The sequence below is a fragment of the Cotesia typhae genome, unplaced genomic scaffold, assembly GCF_013202065.1.
Source record: "Cotesia typhae breed Kobodo isofemale line unplaced genomic scaffold, CoteBio_Ctyphae contig_4, whole genome shotgun sequence".
NCBI lineage: Eukaryota > Metazoa > Arthropoda > Insecta > Hymenoptera > Braconidae > Cotesia > Cotesia typhae.
In genome coordinates, this window is record NW_027423748.1 from 4,737,830 (window position 1) to 4,757,421 (window position 19,592).

Genomic DNA, 19,592 nt, shown 5'->3' on the forward strand with positions numbered 1-19,592 from the left:
CTATAAGAACTGTGATACATACATGTATATTTTAACATTAGTAAAAATGGTGATAGTAACATTTTATTTTCAATAACTGAAATTTACAGCAGTAAAATAAATGACACAGCGACTCTTATAGAAGAAAAGCAATTCACACATGTATATACATGACTGTAAATATCGAATCCGTTTTCACATTGGATAAACGATATCACTGTCAAGTACAGAAGCCCCCGGTTCTCGTTATATTGGTCTTAGAAGTTAGAGAATACGTATGGATTCGAATTTCCAGGCTCGTTCGCATGGTTAACTTGCCCAAACAGAAATTACCATTTTATTGGCTGAGTTCTAGCGTTTCTCTTAAACGTAACCCTCTGTCTTCTTTTTTTCTGGCTATAGTTCTCGGTGGTACTTTAGTATCTCACCCTCTTACACTTTACGACGACCCCTAAATGTATAGCGCCGATGAGAATACCTAATCGTTCCTGCGAATATTTAGAATCAATTGTTCAAGAGTTAACTCTATATATATATATATATATATATATATATATATATATATATATATATATATATATATATATATATATATATATATATCCTCTATACTCTATATAGATTAATGTTAGCCATTGGTCAATATGAATGTCACTGCATTAACTGTAAGTTATTTCCTTCAACCGTAAATTTTCGATTGGAATTTTTTAGTTGCTTACACGCAACTAACACTTTTTATTAAATTTACTTTCACGTAATAGATTGAATGTTGCCTTTAGATTATAATTATTGACTGGCTGGGCAAACTAATATTCTTTCTTCAATTCAACGATTTTCGTGACTGCAATTAAGCTAAAAGAAAGTTGAATAATTAAATGTCCGAGGTACGCCGAGCGAAATTAATTGAAACTTAATTAAAGTCACCCTTTGAAATGCTAATTCGTTAACAAACATACGCTGCCTCTGTCTATTCTATGGATATTCGATTTTCTTCGAGTTTAATAAGTATATATTCATCCAATTGATTTTTTTTCTCATTTTCATTTATTTTTCATTAATTTTAACAGATATCTCCATCTATTTTATCAATTTTATACACTTTTGCCCTTATTTAAATGAATAATGCGCATACATTTAAATTTTAAAAATAAACGATTAGAGACGGGTTGTATAAATTAAAACATATATAATTAAATATGTACATCAAATTTTATTTCATCTCGATAAATTATATACAGATAGAATTTTTTTTTTTTTTGGGAAAAACAGAAGAAACGTTGATTTAATGAATTTCACAAAAAAAAAAAAAAATGTGTTTATGACTCTTCGCCAACAATTGTCAGAATATATAATAATAATAATATATTCGGCTATTCATTGTGCGTCATCACCAAGTTATGTATGCTAAAACGGTGCTCAACCACTTTTAAGTGAGAGCAAATTACAAGCAAAACAATTTTAATTTACAATTATCAGATCACATACGCACTAAATTTCTATTTTCATACTCATCACATACTCATTAGCAACACAATTATTTTCACACTTTGCGGTCTTACAACTTATTAATACTGCATAATGTTTTATTATTTATATTATCAATTAATATTCACCATTATTTTTCAATTATTCTGCTTGGATTTATCATTATTTATATCTAGACCAAAATTTTTCTAGAGTTATTCGCTCAGACCGGGATTATATTAATTTAAACTAAAAAATTAATTTAACCGGTGCGATTATTTTCACTTTAACCTCACACACTCTCTACATACAAATTAATTTATTATTTCATAAATCTATATTATTAATATCAGTTATATCTAATTAATAATTATTGAATTTAAAACAGTTTGTGGCGTGTACTTGATCGATTAAACATTTTTTTTTTTATAAATCACTTAATGTCTTTTGCAATCTCACTTGTGTCTTTATCGGATTGACGCAAATTATAAAAAGTCATTTGTCGCTATTTATTTTATTGCACGTTTTTGCAACTCTCAATTCGAGATTAAGATTAAAGATTCTTTGTCCAGAGCGACGACGGCAGATAACTATATTTTGACACTTTCATATCAATATGCCTTGATTATTATAAAATAACATAACATATCATCTAAAGACATTATTTAGCTTTTTGTGGAGGTACATGGTCTTGTATTTTGTAGTCAGCAGGAGTGTAATTTCATCCTGCCATTTGTAAGCTCTTGGTGATACTCTCGACATGTTCTTTAGCCCTCATCCTCAGAGCTTGGATGCTAGATGTTCTTGGATCGTGACCTGGTGGACTTGGCGATGCTTGTGTATGCCCAACTGTGTTTATTCCGGGGATTCCCCCGTTTAACGTACCTAGGGACAATAGAAACGAACTAAAATTACTAAATTATCGAGCTTCATTTGTAAATGGTGCTCATTTGTTCAATCTTTACCTGGAATACCATTTCCAATTGCTGAAACATTTGGAGGAGATGGTAGCCGCCTTGGAGACGTTAAATAACTGGGGTAACCCGTGTGTGGTGCTGCTAGAAATCCAGGAAGTGTTGTCAGTAGTCCTGGAGGTGTCAGCCATGGATCTCCAGGTAAGCCTAACGCTGAACCTCCAACATTTCTGAAAAAATAAATTTCAAGTTATTGATATTAAAGAATTTTTTATTTTATCATTAGAAATTATCAATGGGAGCTTTTTTTATATTTTTCGATAGAATTTATAATTGTTTTATTCAATCGATAAAAAAAAAAGTCAGATTATTATTCTCATTATAAATCGAGGATTTGTTTTTTAGAAAACAAAAAACAAAAATAGCTAATTTTGAAAAATCCACAATTTTTCTCAAAAAAGTCAATAATTATTCCATCAATTATAGTAATAGATAATAAAATGTTTTTTTCTCTAGAGAGTATATTTAAAAAAAATTTCTTTTAAACAGCGAAATCTCCCGATAAGTCCATTTTTGAAAAAATTGTGGCTATCCGAAATAAAAAGCCATTTCTATGGAAAATTTATTACTTTTCGAGTGAAAAAAATTTGAAAATTTTCTGAGATTCGTTTTCAATGGAATAGAAAAAGATCGTAGATTTTCAGTTCAAGAGGTTACATAAAAATTTATGCCCTAATTCATAAAAAAATAATTTAAGACTACTTCAATGTAAGCCATTAAATTACTTTGAGTTTTTAAGAATCGTATTTTGAAAAATTTTTTCAATCTATGAAGATCTAATTAACTTTCTAATATACGTAAATCAGTTTGTAGGCCAAATTTGTTTGACATAAATCCAATTTGTGCTACGTATAACTTCAACTCAATTTAAGTAGGTTTATGTGATTATTGGGTCTACATAGATCAACTTTGATGTACGTAGATCTATTAAAGATAAATGGTAAAATAAATTTAATCCAAGTAGATATAAGTTAATTTAATGGAATCTTCTGAATGTTTATCGTCTAAATTATCTCTTAAAAATTGAATCATTACCTCATGCCAGATGGATGGTGATAATCCGTTATACCAAGCCTTGCAGCTTCCATTTTTTCTTGCCTCCGCCATTTAGCTCTTCTATTTTGAAACCATACCTAAAAAAAAATTTTTTTTTTTAATAATGATTTTGTTTTGTTTTTCTATTTGAAAATTGTACTTTAGCTTTTTCTACTAATAATTAAATAACGTATTTAGAAGATAATCATTAAGTCTCAAACTAATAACAGTATTGTAAACTTCCTCAACATCCCAATATAAAATTGAGATTAAATATATGTGAAGCTAATTTATTCGTAATGTGATCGGTCAAATATATCATAAACATGAAAATATATATAAATAACATTTGGACGCGCGCTTGCGCATGCACGTTAAGTCTACACAGAAAAAAAAATTGATTTGAATCAAATTAAAAAATCTTGAACCAAGAAAATAATTTTGAAAAGTTTAATTATCTTGAATCAAGACGAAAAATTCTTGAATCAAGTAAAATTTACTTAAACCAAGAAAAATCTCTTAGTTTGAGAATTTTTCTACTCAAATCAAGAAAATGAACTTCTTCAAAATTATTTACATGATTCAAATAAATTTTTTTTTCTGTGTAATTAATCTAAAAAGATGAATCATAGAGACAATGCAGATATTCACTATTATTCATTTATTTAGTTTTAATGCCAAGGTGTTGATCCGAATGGTAAATTTGATGTACATAGATAGTGTTCAAATAAGTACAATAAATTTTGAACTATTAATAAAATATATAAAACAGATTGCATTTAAAAACAAGAAAATACATCATATTATTATAGTATTTTCCAGCATACTAATTTTTAACTATTCATTACTTAATAAAAAATCAAATAATTTAATTTTGAAAGTCTCTAAACTAAGAACGTTTACAATTTCAAGAGGTAAGTATGATGGCTTGATTTATATAAATTATTATTAACTAATATACAAAAAAAAAAGTTTTCTGCTCGGCACCATCTACTGCATTGCAATGAGTATATTGTTACGGGTACAATCCGTACACTGAAAAAATAACTTCCCGATTTTTTGAAAATCATTGATTTTTATAGCGGGAAGTTAAAAAATTAACTTGAATCAAGAGTAAAATTCTTGAACCAAGAAAATAATTTTGAAGAAGCTCATTGTCTTAAATCAAGACAAAAAATTCTTAAATCAAATAAAATGTACTTAAACCAAGTGAAATTTCTTAGTTTAAGAATTTTTTAACTCAAACCAAGAAGATGAAATACTTCAAAATTATTTACTTGATTCAAGTAAATTTTTTTTTTCTGTGAATAACTACGAGTAACAGTCTGGATAGCAACCGTTACTATTGCTACCATTAGTATACAGTTTTCTTAACCTTACTCCTCTCTAATAGCAATATCGTATCGTGCGGAGCAGAAAACTTTTTATTCAGTGTACGCAATAATGCTAGAGATATAACATAAACTTTTTTTATTGTGCCGGGTGGTTTATACAAATAAAATCAATTGATAATTCGCTGAAATTATAATAATTAATAATTAACTAATTAAGCACAGTTTGTTATGAAATTCATTGTTCATTTGAGCGTACGTGTATCGAACAGCTAATGAAATCTTGATATTATTGCGGTAATAAAATTGTATTGGCTGTATAGTTATTCTTTATTATTATATAAATTTTCAGCGCATTATGTTACCAGCTTATAATTTCAAAATTATTTTTCGATGTCGAATTGATAAAATTGACATATAAAAAAGAACCGGTAGATCGGTAGATAACAGGCCATATATTATACAACATGAATTAGATACGGTAGCACTTTGAAATAAGATAATGTATGTTGATAAATGTTTGAGAGTTATACTTTAAAGTCATTAATAAACCTCGACATCTCTTTTCTATCCCTTAATTAATAGTTTAAAACCGGCTACTGCTTTTGATGTTCATATAACGAGAATGAAATTTGCTGAGTAATTGCCAGCAAAAATGTGCTATTAAGAGTTAGTTATAAGGTTTATACAGTAATTTAAATTTTCAGAAGGACTCTTGACAAAGTATAATGAAAAATGATATGAATATTTTATTATTTAAAGAATAAGTGAGAAAACCGGTAGGATAACGAGAGAGTTAGGGGCCGCGAGAAATAATATAAGATGGTATATATGTAATATAAGTGAAGAGTTCTATATTTCTTTCTGTAGAGTGTGGAGAACACTGATAAAGAGAGCCGATGGGCGAGAAAAGTATAAAGCTTGGGGCAAAACGTCTGGGCGGAGCGGGCTGGTCCACCCCTAAACTAGCTTGTAAGAAAGGCTAGGGGATCACGTCGGTCCACCCTTCCTTCGAGATCAGGAGGGTAACGAGCTCGAGGGTGAAATCGAAAGTGAGCGAGAGATCAAAAGAGGGTCTTGGACGTTTAACGGGAGGGGTTCTAGGTCGGCCATGTTGATTTCTTTATTGTAACATGGCTGCTCCTGGCAGGCTGTCGCGCGGCGTCAAACTCGAGATGCGCGTTTCTTAACAGGCTGAAATGTTGTCGCATTTCCCAAAAGTCAACGTCTCTAAAATTTATATTTCAAATTGATGACTTCAAATTCTTTGTGTAATTTTAATTTCAATTTTTTTTTTTATTCCACGCGATATAATGTAAAGCGCTAGAGAATGCTCTACGATCGAAAAATTGTTACACTTTTGTTTGTTTACAGAATCAAAATAGTTTGCATACTGTTGTATAGAGATAATTCAATTGAGATGAATTCTATAATTTTTAAAACTTGATTGAGTTGAATAGAAAACAAAAAAAACAATATCAAAATGAACCGACAAATTTTATGCGTCTAAATATAGCCTAATAAGTCCATAATATAAAGTATAATTTTTGATATTATACCCTTACATAATTTTTCAATCAAAACTAATATTATGAATCTCCGACGGAGGGCGTATGATCGGAAAGTTTTCTCCATACAACAGACTTGAATTTGAGCTGTTAAACTTCTCAAATGGAAATCATCTTTTTATTCTCTTAAAGAGCTTATCTATAATTGGTTTTTATTTTAATCGACTATTACACCAATTTTTGCTTATTATGACATTTTAAATGACGAACACATTTCTTGAAAAGATAAAAAATTGAAAAATTATCATCATATATTTTTTTTATTTTCTTATATACCCTGATATGATTATGTATGATCTGATATGGTTGTATATAAAAATTGGCTGTATATGATTGCATTAAAAAATTAAAAAATTATGTCACGAGTTGTTAAGCAATATAAAAAAGTGTGTAACTTAAAAGCACGATAACTTTTTTTCCAAAAAAATTCAATAAGCATTAAGCTGTATACTTTTGGATTTTCCAACCTTATTTTTAAATAGTTTATATCTATTCTCGTGTATTTTTATAATTTAAAACAATAAAAACTAAATAATTTTTGATGGTATATATGATGAAAATGAAATAATATTTTTAGATAACAACTTGGAGCAAATTGGATGCATACCTTGTTTATCATGAGAGCAAGAGTTTGAAAGAGAAATAAAAAAAAAATAATGATAGAGAAGAACAAAAATGAGATTATAAAAAAAAAAAAATAAAGAAGGAGGAGTTCCTGGAGACGACATTCCCGAGCTCATCAGGATGATATTCTATTTATGACGAGAGGCAATTTTCTTTCAGCGTTCAGCAAATGAGAAAAGACTACGGACAAGATGCCACGCTGAAATGATGAGAAAATAAGTAAATTTTACTTTATCCTCTTATCTTCTCGACGGTATACGGTATGACGGCGGCGGGCGTCGGAAGATCGCGATGGATAGAATGAGAAGTGACTGTCGTCTTTCTTTTAGATTATATATTTATTTATATTTATATACACAGGTATAGTTTACTTTAATATTCTCTCCTTGTTGACAAGGGGCTGATAGCCACGCGAGCATTCAAAATATAGATAGAATCTTTAAGAAAACGAGAGTTAAATCAAGCAGCCAGCGGAGGTTGTCGTTTTCATCTTCTCGCGGAAATATAAAGAACCGGACTAATGCAGCTTAACCTCTTTATGGGGTAAATCAGTTTAAATACGTACTTCCCTAAGTACAACTTTTTTTCTCTCAATGATATTCTCAGCCAAACTAATTTCAATATTAAGCTTTAATTTTTTTTTTTTTAATTTGTTTTACTTCGAAGTGGATTAAATATATGTATCATGAAACTGAAAGTTATATAGAAGAGCTAAATACATCGATATTTTTACAAATAAGATTGTTTTGTGAACAAGACTAGATTTTTTTGATTTAGAGGAAGGTAGCCTGAAGCGGGTAGGTGCTGTTTTATTGTGACATTGAGTGCGAATGTCAAAGTATGCATTTGTAGTGATCATGAGAACACTCCTGAGTATTTGAAAGTTCTGACTGGATGTTCAAGTTTTTACAGAAAGTAACAAAATACAAAATAAAGAAATTGCTAAATTTGTTAAAATTACGAATGGGATATGTCATCAGATGATTCGAATACTATTACACTTATGATAATATTGATGAAACCATATTATTTTGGTATCATTTAACCTTTGGTACCATTTGGTTCCCTTTGTAATTTTGATTTTACAATTGTTTAGCAAAAAAACGTGTACTGAGGTAAAGCGGGTAGAGCAAAGTGGGTACCTACTTGCGCTGCTCTGATCCAATTCTATATTTATCTTGTCATACAATATTATCAAGTAATACGTAAATATAAGAAAAAAACGGAAATACATTCTTGATTGAAAACTTGTTATCAATTTCAATAGAAAAATGCTTATTTTGCTTAAAATTAATGAAATCAAAATAAGATCATTATTTGAATGATTGCAATGCCTAAAAATCTTTTTTTTATATTAGCTAAATACACAATTTTATTATTAAAATTAGTTTTATCGTTAGATTCATCTATTTGTAGTGCTTATCCGCTTTGGGCTAAGGGGTAGGGCAAAGCAAGTTTTTAAACAGTTTTTATTTTTTATTAATAAAAAATTCTTAGACCAAAACTAAGACAATGTTTCTATCTAATATTGAAGTTCGATTACAACTATGTCGGCTAGAATAATATTTATTGTAAGTCCAAATTATTTATTCAGATACCCACTGATTAGGCCTTCCCTTTCCTCGTTATGTTTTCTTCCTCATTTCCTAATTTGTCGATAATCGATACATTTAGCTGTAAAATATGGCTTTCTTTACCGTGCAGCTGCAAAATAAAGACACTCTTGATCAAACATTTATATGTTACTTTTTTTAAATGATCTATATTAAGTTAAACGTATAAATTTAAACGTAAATTATAATTGATTAAAACCAAGTAATAAAAATTCGAATAAGTGAATTACCAGACACATCAGAATACCTCAAGTATAAACAAAGATTCAAAATCGAAGAAATATTTTCAAATCTGTCAGTTATTTTGAACATTTTGTTAGCCCCGGATTATTTTTAAGATATTTTTTTTTGAGATGGTATACTTTTATTGTACAAGATCCATCAAGTCATTGAAGATGCTTTGAAGTACGATATAAAGTCCTTGATGCATTCACTTCAAGAGTTATACGGTGTTTGATATCGCGCGAAAAATCAGTTTACTTTTATTTTGTTCCTTTTGGTTCGATCCCTAAGCTTTCTTTTCTCACGTTGTTTCCAGGACACCGATCACATTATGTTTATAGCTCGCGTGGCCTCATCGTATTTGGATTAACGACGGTAAAAGGTATTCGTAACAATTGCATGTAGAGACAAGCTTATTGTCCTGACCGCGATGTATTAACAGATTTTCTTCATTGTTAATAAATATGAGAATAAAATGAGAATAAATTGAAGAATACTTGTATCTTTGGATGATTAAGTCTTGATCGTGTGATTCTTATTTAAAGGAAAAATTAATCATTATGAATCCATTAAAAAGCTATCGATATTGGACTAGTGGTAAATGCTAAAATAAGCCTAAAGTGAGATTCCGTAAATGCATCAATTAGAGAGAGAGAACAAAAGAATGAATGGTATGCGCCTTGAAGAGAGAGTTGTTTGGAGAGGGTTGGAGTCTATTATTCACCACTCTTTTTATACACCCCATGTCAAACTGTCAACTAAATTCAATCTTCTCCAGTTGTTCTCATTTATTTTTACATTGTCACAAAATACATTTAATTTTATTCATATCATCCAATAATCAAGCATCTAATATTGAATATCAGTTGAACAATAATAATAATTATTGCATTTTTTTATTTAATTGAATAGTAAATAATTAATAGTCATTTTTTTATTTCGAATTAAAGAAAATTGTAATTTTTCATCTATTGTTGGGCAAACAGAAAATTTTTTTTCGTATAGCGAGTATTTTGCATTCAAAAGTTTACATTTTCTCGGTCTCTCTTTTCTGAACCCAACTACACAAAATGAACTTTTCTACATAAATCAAATAAAACTTTGAATTTTATATTTGACTGTTTCAATAAATTTACAGTATTACCTTAAGTAGAAAAGCTAATATAAATTTATTCTATAATTTTAAAGAAGTTTCTATCCATCTAAATTTTACACGCTAATTTTGTTAGAAATTTTCACGTCAATTTAAAAATTCTTATTACTAACTTTTGAAATTATTATCATCATGCATAGTAAAAGTAACAGTAATAATCCTGACGTATGTTACGGGGTATTATCCACAAATAAATCTCAAATTTTGATGCATTTATCTATTCTGTAAGCAATAATTCAAATTGATAGAGGGTAGATTTTATCTTCCCGCATAATGTTTCCCATTTAGATTGTTTGACGAATTTTCATTGTACGTACTGTCATCTTGAAAGCTTAACGGCTATAATATTGCCAATAGATCATATTGTACCTAACATCCTATACAAAATTTTACTTAACATCTATAATGTAGATATTAGTTTGGCCGTACAACCTCGAGATAATGTAGATGATTAACATTAATGCAACGAACAATTGAGAATCACTGGTACAAAACTATTGCAATATAAAGCTACCCCAGTCGTTGTGTGTAATCACCCTTAAACACTCCAACGCCCTGCCTTATAACCCAGTCCTGCATAACGTCTGCGATACAATACTAATGTACTACAAATAACATTTCAAAAAGGATACGTTTTTGCGCTTTTACAATGAGAATAAAATGTATAGTGCTGAAAAATAATAATAAAACTCTCAAGTGTGCCTTTAGTTTGATACAAGGGTGGATAATCTCACCCAAATGTTTACGAACGGGTATCTTTTGTTCTTTTTTTTTTTTTTTTTTCACTATCCTCAATATTCTTATTTACAGACAGACGCATTGACACATTGCACAATTATTTACGATTTATATGATCATAATTTTTTTTTTTTATTTAATTAATTAGTCAAAGAGAAGAGAAAAAATAAAATAATTGAAATGAGAGATCTCGGTGGCTTTCGCGGTTAATCTCACTAAATTAGCCGTATGGCCTGCGTATTTTGACACCGCGCTCGTGCATTCTCTATAAAGACTCAAATCTCAATGCACCCTTTGTTGAACGTGAAGACAATGTGTGCCCCAGTAATGGAAATAGAGGGTGCCCACTTAACAGTTGTCCTAGGTCATATCTTTTAAATTATAGTTTTTTGGTAGTATATAATGCCGGTTGTGGAATAATTCATTTATAAATAGATGTAGAAATACTTGTAATAATGAAAAATACATATGGTAGTGATAATTGAAATGGTTTGTCTATTAAATTTTAGTTGTGGTAAATTCAAAATTCATAACTCATATATTTGTCTACGGTACATTGATTTATTTAATTTAGCAGGATGACAAAGAGGCAAAAACTAGACGATGTATGTATATTGTGTATTCTGTCAGCGTGAAATTCGAGGATGTAATGTCGCTATAATAACTCGTAATAAATCCCAACGGAGTCATATTAGCGTCAGGAGCACGCGTGCGGGCACAAAGGGCGCCCGCCCTCGGCAAACACTGTGACTTTTGATGATTATTAACTTGGCAGTATAACATACAGCACAAATGTATATATACATATAAAGCGAGAAAGAAATAGAGAGGATACACCAGTAGTATACTGGTAAGCTGTAGACAGTAATCTGTTAGACCCGGAGGCTGTCTCATTCCTCTTTACTTGCTCTCCCGTCGATTTCCCGGCGGCCTGGGAACCAAATTAATAGTTGTGACCGTAGGATATCTTATAATTCGATGTTTGCCATCCGCAAGGTACTCTCTGCACTTGACAACGACCCAACGTCTAGTTCTGGCTTTCTATAACTTCTTATATTACTAATTATTGTCCTGCTAGTTATAATGTTACAACCAATATCAGAATAATGAACCAATATTAAGAAAGAACTATAAAAAAAAATTAGAAAATCCAAATCAACGTCTCAATAGGCATTCAATTTTTTATAAAAATATATCCTATTGCTACACTGAAAAAAATAGTTTTCTGCTTTGCATGAAGTTGCTATCTAGAGCATAGAAGATAATCAAAATTATTTTGATTATGTAAGCTAAAAAGAGTATAACAATGGAAATAATTAAAGAGAAGAAGCAAAGAAATTTTTTGATCTTAGAGTAGAGCACTCTTTAACACTTCACATTATACTTTGTGCAAAATTGATTAAATTCGTTTTCCATAAAAAAAAAAAAAAAAAAAAAAAAAAAAAAAGTTTACCACGCAATGGAAAATGAGAATCACTGTGACAATTTATTATTGACTGTGCATATGAAAGAGAGCATATGTATATAATATATTTTCGATTTAATATTTTTGATGGTGTACAGAGTAAATGTTCCTTGAGTGAGCTTTGTCGGCGTACGTTCATATAATCTAGGACGGCAATTAACAATTAGCTGGCGGTTCTTGTAATCAAATTACGAGGTCTATTGTCGGTGTCCCAGGTACAAACGTATTCAATTCCATTCGACCCTGGACTTGGTTTATTTTTTTCCATCTTTTTCTATTTTTTGTTCACTCCTCTTGCGCGTCTCTTTAGCATCCTCGTTTAAGATCAAATTTCTTGCCGCTGATCGCAATGCAAGACGAACCTGGCACTTTTAACTGAGAGTAATACATATATATATATATATATATATATATATATATATATATATATATATATATATATATATATCATACATTATACAGGGTTGTAAACGTTGATGCAAGCAAATTGCATTTCTAGGCCGATGCGATCTTGAGAAGGATCTCTTACAAAGGCAAGGATCTTTTACAAGGACCGCTCGTCCCTAGAGTTCCTGAATGAATGTCACTTTGTGAAAATATATCCGTTTCAAAGTTCGAGGTTTTTCGGGTCGTTGATACCCTTGTGTGTTATATAACATCTTTATTATCAACTGTATGCCGTATACCTGCAAACAGTTTTATATTAGCCTGCGTTGTCACCCTTGAAATTGCTTCTTACTTATGTATACTTCTGCTTTAATATAATAATCTTAGAGGATTAGTAACGCCGAAGGCATTAAGAGTTTTCTATCTACTGAATTCAGAATTTCAACTTTCAAGTTTTTAATTTTATGTAACTTATAATGCGAAGCGTTAGAGAGTGCTTTATGATTGTAAAATTTTATTTTACTTATCTATTTTTATTGTTATATAAATATCATCAGTCTTTCTTACATCTACAATACACCGATAAATTTTTTTCTTTGTGCGCATGCATTGTAAATCTAGCTGATGCTCAGTTTCTAGAGTAAGAAAAACAATCTTGAAATATTCAAAATGAACTTACGTAAATAATAATCGACTTTTCTTTCTTTAAATAAATCAGTAGCAAAATATATTTTTTATTGAGAATTAAACAAGCATTGAGTCGTGGACTTTTAGATTTTCGGAACCTCTTTAACATTTAATTAAAAACAAAACTGTCTGAAAACAATGAAGAGTGTGAAAACGTAAGAAAATAGCAACAGTTGAAAATTAGATAGAGGCTCTTTTACGACACGTGTACGAATGCCCTACAGTGTTTAACAGCTAATCTGCCAAATGAAGTGTTTTTGTGTTTGAGCACAACACTCTGTTTGAATGGAGAGTAAAACCGCCCTTGGTAAAGGGTTGCCGACATGATTGATGCTCGAGGGTCTACATAACAGCATCGAGACTGCAAGAGAGAAAGAGTGTAGAGTGTAGAGTGTAGGAGGGTGGAGGATAAGGAGTTTGAATAGTGGGCAACCCTTTTTAGCCAAGCGCTGAACGAAGTACTTAATTGAGCCACAGTTCTTCACTTGGATGGACAGCTAATCTTCCGGTACTCGTATATTTTCTTTTGGTTCCACTTCTTCTCCTTCTTTTTCTTATGTTTGATAGGTTGCCAACTGAAATGAGCTTACTTTCAATTTACGAGCCACTTGTTTGCTTATTTTTCAATCACCTGCTAGCTGCTAGCTGCTGGCGGCTGGTGGCTGGTTGCTGGTAGATCAACCAGACTAGGAAAAGTCAAGTATCGTTTGAATGTTTATTTAAAACAAGTAAGGTTTATAAAAGATTTAATTAAAATAATTGTAATTATAAATAGGGGATGTGGGTATGTAGAGTAATAGTGGATAATGAAAGGAAACATGATGTTAATGTTATACCTAAAACGTTAATTTAGTCTTAACGTCCACAGGATGTTGGTAGTCTGGAAAGTACCTACTAGGTGGTTTGAGTAACTCGACGAAAGGACGAGCGAACACTGCCCTGGTAATGGAGTTTCCAAATATTCGGGGAGCCCTCGCTCAATTTCGAACAATTTGCATTTAGGGTGAAGCGCAATTAATAGGTGCGGGGGAGTGTTGTCCTGCACCATTCCACACCTATTAACACTATATTCCACCAAGTTTAGCACATCGAGGGGGCAATATTGAGTTACGCGACAGTGATTATAATACTCGTTAGACGACACTGCAAAAGTTAAACCCTGTGTACGCTCGTGTGCTTCTATACTAAACTATATATATTTTCCAGTTATCGTCTTCTCTTAAAGATTATTAATGCGGGTTATAACCAGATTAGTTGTTAATTTAGCTAACTATTTTTAAACAACCAAAAATCATGTTTTTGCAAAATTATTACACTATTTTTTTAATTTGATTTTATTACGGCATATCTTATGGCACCATGAATCACGAAAGATGATTAATTATTTCAGCTTGGCTCGAAGGTAACGAATCGTTAATCGTTGATCTATGAAATTACCAACAAATTTAATGCCGTATAATTGACGATAAATTTAAGTTTACAAGTTAATTTGTGAATTTAAAAAAAAGTTTAAATTTAATTACGTCAGTTTGTTTAGTGGTATCATAGACATGGAAATACACTGCTAGTCGCCCTCCTAAACGGCTGTGTTAATGCGTTGTACCACGCTACTGTACGTTGTTACGTTGTTCGTTCTAATAGTAAAAGAAGGTAGTCTGAAGCGAAGTCAGAGTGGCATTGATTTGCAGTAATTATCAATTTTAACTCCTGCTATCGTTTAATCCATTTCAAACTTTCTTACTTTTCGATTTGATTTTAGATGTAAATTTAAAAATTTTTGGGACGTTTTTGGTGTTGTTCCAATTTTTTAAAATTAAATTTTTTTTTTGTCAAATATCCATGAAAATAATTTATATCAAAAATATAAGTTGAATTATTAAAAATAAATAAATGATAAAATATATATACAAGAATATATTTTAAATAATTAGCTTTTGGTTGATTTTCGTATGTATTTTATATATCTTCACAGTAAAAAATTTTGTGTCATTGCGTCAAAAAATTTTGTGTTAAATTAATATATTTTCTCTGACTCAATATATTTTTGATGTACATACATTTTTTTTAAGGGGGTTTACAGTCTTAAAAAGCCACTTTGACTATATTCCTTCCATGATGACTTTTTTTATTATAAATTAAAAATTTGAAAAACTATATATTTTTTATATAGTAAAAAATATATAAAAAATATAACAGAAACCGAATTCAGACTGGCTTAAATTGTCTATTTTGAAAAATAATGAATTAAATTTATTGAAGTAAAAATAAATACAGACGATAAATTAATTTACGAAATTTCGATTTATCTTCAGGGATTCAGTTCCATTTTCTGGATTGTAAGATTATAGTAATGAAAGATCATAAAATAAAATAAAAAAACCATAAAATATTATTGCCGATTAGCTCATTCTTCTTTCTTATTGAAACAATTTATTTCTTTTTTTCTGATAGATATATTTGAGCTCACAATTTTGTGGAGACAACCCCTGTTCGTAGTTTCGATATCTCCGCTTTCAGTTGTATTTTTTCTTGCTCACCCTTCGACCAGACAGGTGTCAGTCGTCTCACGGTCTTTGCTGTTTTCCTACTACTTACCCTCACGCCTTTTGCCCTTCGTCCTATGCTACAATACGCCACACTCGGGTAGATTCTAACGTCTCACCCCAAACTTTCGCGCCTCTTGCTATGTACGGCCATTATCTTATTTTACGCATGAAAACACTGTTCACCCACGCGTTCCAGCGGTAAGAAAAACATTTTTATGAATTTATATACATCGCTTGTAAAATATAAAAAAATTATTTTTTATTGTGGTACTTTAACCGTGTATATTTATATTTATATGTTCATAGAATTTTTTTTTTTTTTTTTTTTTTTTTTTTTTTATATAAACTTTATAGTAAAGATACTTTTAAAAGCAAGCGTAAAAGTACACTTGCAAAATTTATAAACTTATTCATTATTAAAATTTATAACATATTGCATGTAATTATTTTCCTTATCTCTCGTGGCATAGTAGTTGAAAAACATAATTGAGTATAATGTACAACAATTGCGTGGATCTAACCTTTCATAAAAAGCAATAAAATAATTAACAATTAGTTCAGCATCCAAATAACTCATAAATATTTTTTTATTTATTTATTTTTTTTTTTTTTGTAAGTAAACCAGAAAGAAAAATTACTTTCCGTGACATTTATTATGTTTCCCCACTTATGTAGTACATAAATGTATATACGACAATAATTCATTGCCCGAACGTTAATTTGATTTATACACGCTTTCCTCCCATCTCATATAGTCATAGCATATATTAACCGCATCAGGGTACAAACTTAGACGTGTCGAGTGCGCCTGTTCTCACCAATTTCGATTTCTCTAAGCTAAACGGATTTATCGTGTCGCTAGTATGTATTGGCATCATTATTACTGCTGAGGCATCAAGCTTATAGTTTACGGTTGGACGACAACGTCTCAAGTTCATCATCGATATAAAGCCAAGAGGATTAAATTGATTCCAGAAGTGATGGAGACTTATGCTCTTTCCCGGCATCCATTTTTTTGTTTTTTCCACTATTTGCAAGTGTATTTTTTATGGACAAAACAATTATTGAGTATTTGTCAATTTACTCTTACAAATGACATTTTAATTTATCAAAAATATCATATAATAATAAATTGAGTGTATATTAAACAATTGAGCTTAGTAGTCATGGTTACACCTATTTAAAAAAGTATACTTTTGGATGTGCGTGACCAATTTAACACTATGTGTGTGCGCAAATACATAAACATTTGAAAAACATGTGTATACACAGTCTTGCGTGGTCACTCACCTATGACACGCGAAGTTACACGCGACCTGCCACTGTATTTATATTATATATTGTATATCCCAATGATACCCCATTCATTTCTTTGCTTTCCATAATATATACCAATTAAAGGCTCACCTTAATTTTGTGTGTTGAGTAATGAGGTATAATCCAAATAATATTAATTATTTGTGGCAGACTTGATTTAATCAGCCTGTTGATATCTTGTATGTGAGAACAAATTTGAGAATCATTTTAAATTATTCAATACATATTATACTGTCACAAAATGTTGAATATATACGGATATGAATCATTTTATTTACTATTTTGGAATTTCCAAAAAAAATGAATTTTAGAATAATATTTGTTAGTACTTTTTTTGATTACTTTTTTTGATTACTATTTTCGTATACTTCATACTAAAATATCAAGTTTCAAAATGCTTGTTTATTTATATAGTTGAAATCATTTCAGATTAATGTGATCACTTGCCAGTTGAAATAAAATTATTTCGATTCTTTCAGAATCCACTAAATTTACTGTTACCCGTGTTATTAAGAAAATGTAGTAGTCGAGTAATTTCCATCCAAAAAAAAAATTTTCTTGATGAATTCTTAAGATAAGAAATATAAAATGCCATATTTTTGAAACTAGGCATAAATATTAACCCCTGACAGACAAGCTGGGTAAAACGTACCCACCTCAAAAATTTAACTACCGTATATTGAAATTTTACAGAATTTGCTCATGTTAAATGTTATTTTAAAATTATTAAATTATTTCAAAGTTATATCTAATCTTATTTGAGCTAATAATCTAATCGAATTATTTGAGCGTTAATTTAAAAACAAAAAAATTTCTTTGCATTTCCGCAACTTTTTTTACACGGCCGCGCCGATGCTAAAATACGACAACAGTTGCGCGGAACCCTGTTTTCAATATTAAATAAAAATTATTGTTTTTCAAGCTAGAGTTCCGGAAGTCGAGGCCTTTTTTTTAATTTTCTCCTCTTTAAGGATCTTTTTTCCAATTTTTGATATCACCAATAGTTATTGAGTTATTTACAAAAAACTGAGATTTTTTATTTTGTTCATGTTTTTTTGTTAATAAAAAATTAAAATTTTCATAAAAAAAATAAAAAAACAACAACATTATTTTCAGAATTTAATTCCGCATCGAATGAGTGATTGTTCATATTTTTATCACAATTTCCAAAATTTTTATTAGCAAATTTACACAGAGTTCTCACAAAAATTTTCGTTACTATGTAGCATGGTAATGGTTACCATTCTACATAGGAATAAGTTCTATTCTTTTCTCTCCGAGTATCCCTTGCTACACTTCGACATTGAGCATGTGCACACCTTAAATGCGATGCGTAGAATGCGCTTTGTTTTTATTTAATAATTTTTGTTTGAATATCAATTCTACATAAAAATGACTTCTTCATTGATAATAATTTAAATTAAACGTAATCATTGATGAACCCTTCGTTAAATTTAGAACTATTTTTCTGTATAAAAATTTGAGCGTAACGTTACCGTGCCAACTATCTGGTAAATAATATAAAATTTATTTTCTTGTTGGCAACGACTTTTTGTGATGTGTTTTCTGTTGATTTTATTTTATTTTTATTATATATACCATCATCGCACGATGTCTCGAGGTATATAGAGATCAGATAGGATTGCGTGATTCCTTAACGGTATGTCGCAAGTTAAGAAGAGTAAAACTTGAATGTTGCATTATTGTTTGACTATCGAGTCAATTTATATCATGACGAAAAATATTAAGTTACAAGATAACATTGTTTACTTTTTTAAAAAATATGGTTTTAGGCACGATAATATTATACTAGAGAATACAAAAAGTAAAAAAAAATATATATATGTATATATAATTCAGTGATCGAGTGTTGCAAGCAATCGGATGCATTCCAATTGTCAATTGTGCCATACTAAATCACGAAAAGAGACAAAATGGGGGAGAAATAGAAGAGCACAGAGAGAGAAAAGCTAAACGATTGGACGCCAAATTAGTTGGGATACCGCGAAAAATCAATCTCCCTTTTATATGTTTTTTTTTTCCTCTCATTTCTCATGGCTCTTTTCCAAGCGTTCACAAACCCGTCAGACCTGTCATTGCCAATTTCACATTGACCAAAATAAAATAGGTCCATTCTGAAAATAGTTTGTTCACAATCGAGGAAATACCTTTTAATTTCCGCATTCTCTGGACGATTCGATTTCAATATAGATTTTCACAACAGATAAAAATCAAAAACAAAATAAAAAATATAATTTAACTGATGGTCCATATATCTTTAAATTATAAAATTATTTACTTTTTTAATGAATTTTTAAAAATTAAATGTAATTTATTTTTACAATCAATAATTTAACATCTTGATAATTTTTAAACAACATAAAGTTATTTAGATTTATTTAATGTTGTATATAAACTAAACTATCATAAAATAGTGATTCCGTGCAAATAAAATGAGAAATAAAAAAAGAAAATACACGAACATGAAC

At 30.0% G+C, this 19,592-nt stretch overlaps 1 protein-coding gene across 2 annotated transcripts in view; it reads right to left on the minus strand.

The window, feature by feature from the left end:
• Positions 1–1,192: 1,192 nt before the first annotated feature.
• Positions 1,193–19,592, minus strand: part of LOC141527457 (retinal homeobox protein Rx1) — a 42,824-nt gene continuing 24,424 nt past the window's right edge. The window contains exons 3-5 of one of the 2 annotated variants that reach the window (XM_074242956.1): positions 3,453–3,550; positions 2,409–2,587; positions 1,193–2,328 (exon numbers count right to left, since the gene is read on the minus strand). In XM_074242956.1, the coding sequence (XP_074099057.1) occupies positions 2,165–2,328; positions 2,409–2,587; positions 3,453–3,550 (441 nt within the window). In that variant the 3' untranslated portion in view covers positions 1,193–2,164. Of the gene's footprint in view, positions 2,349–2,408; positions 2,588–3,452; positions 3,551–19,592 lie in introns of both variants that reach the window. The other variant, XM_074242957.1, reaches the window with a different exon arrangement.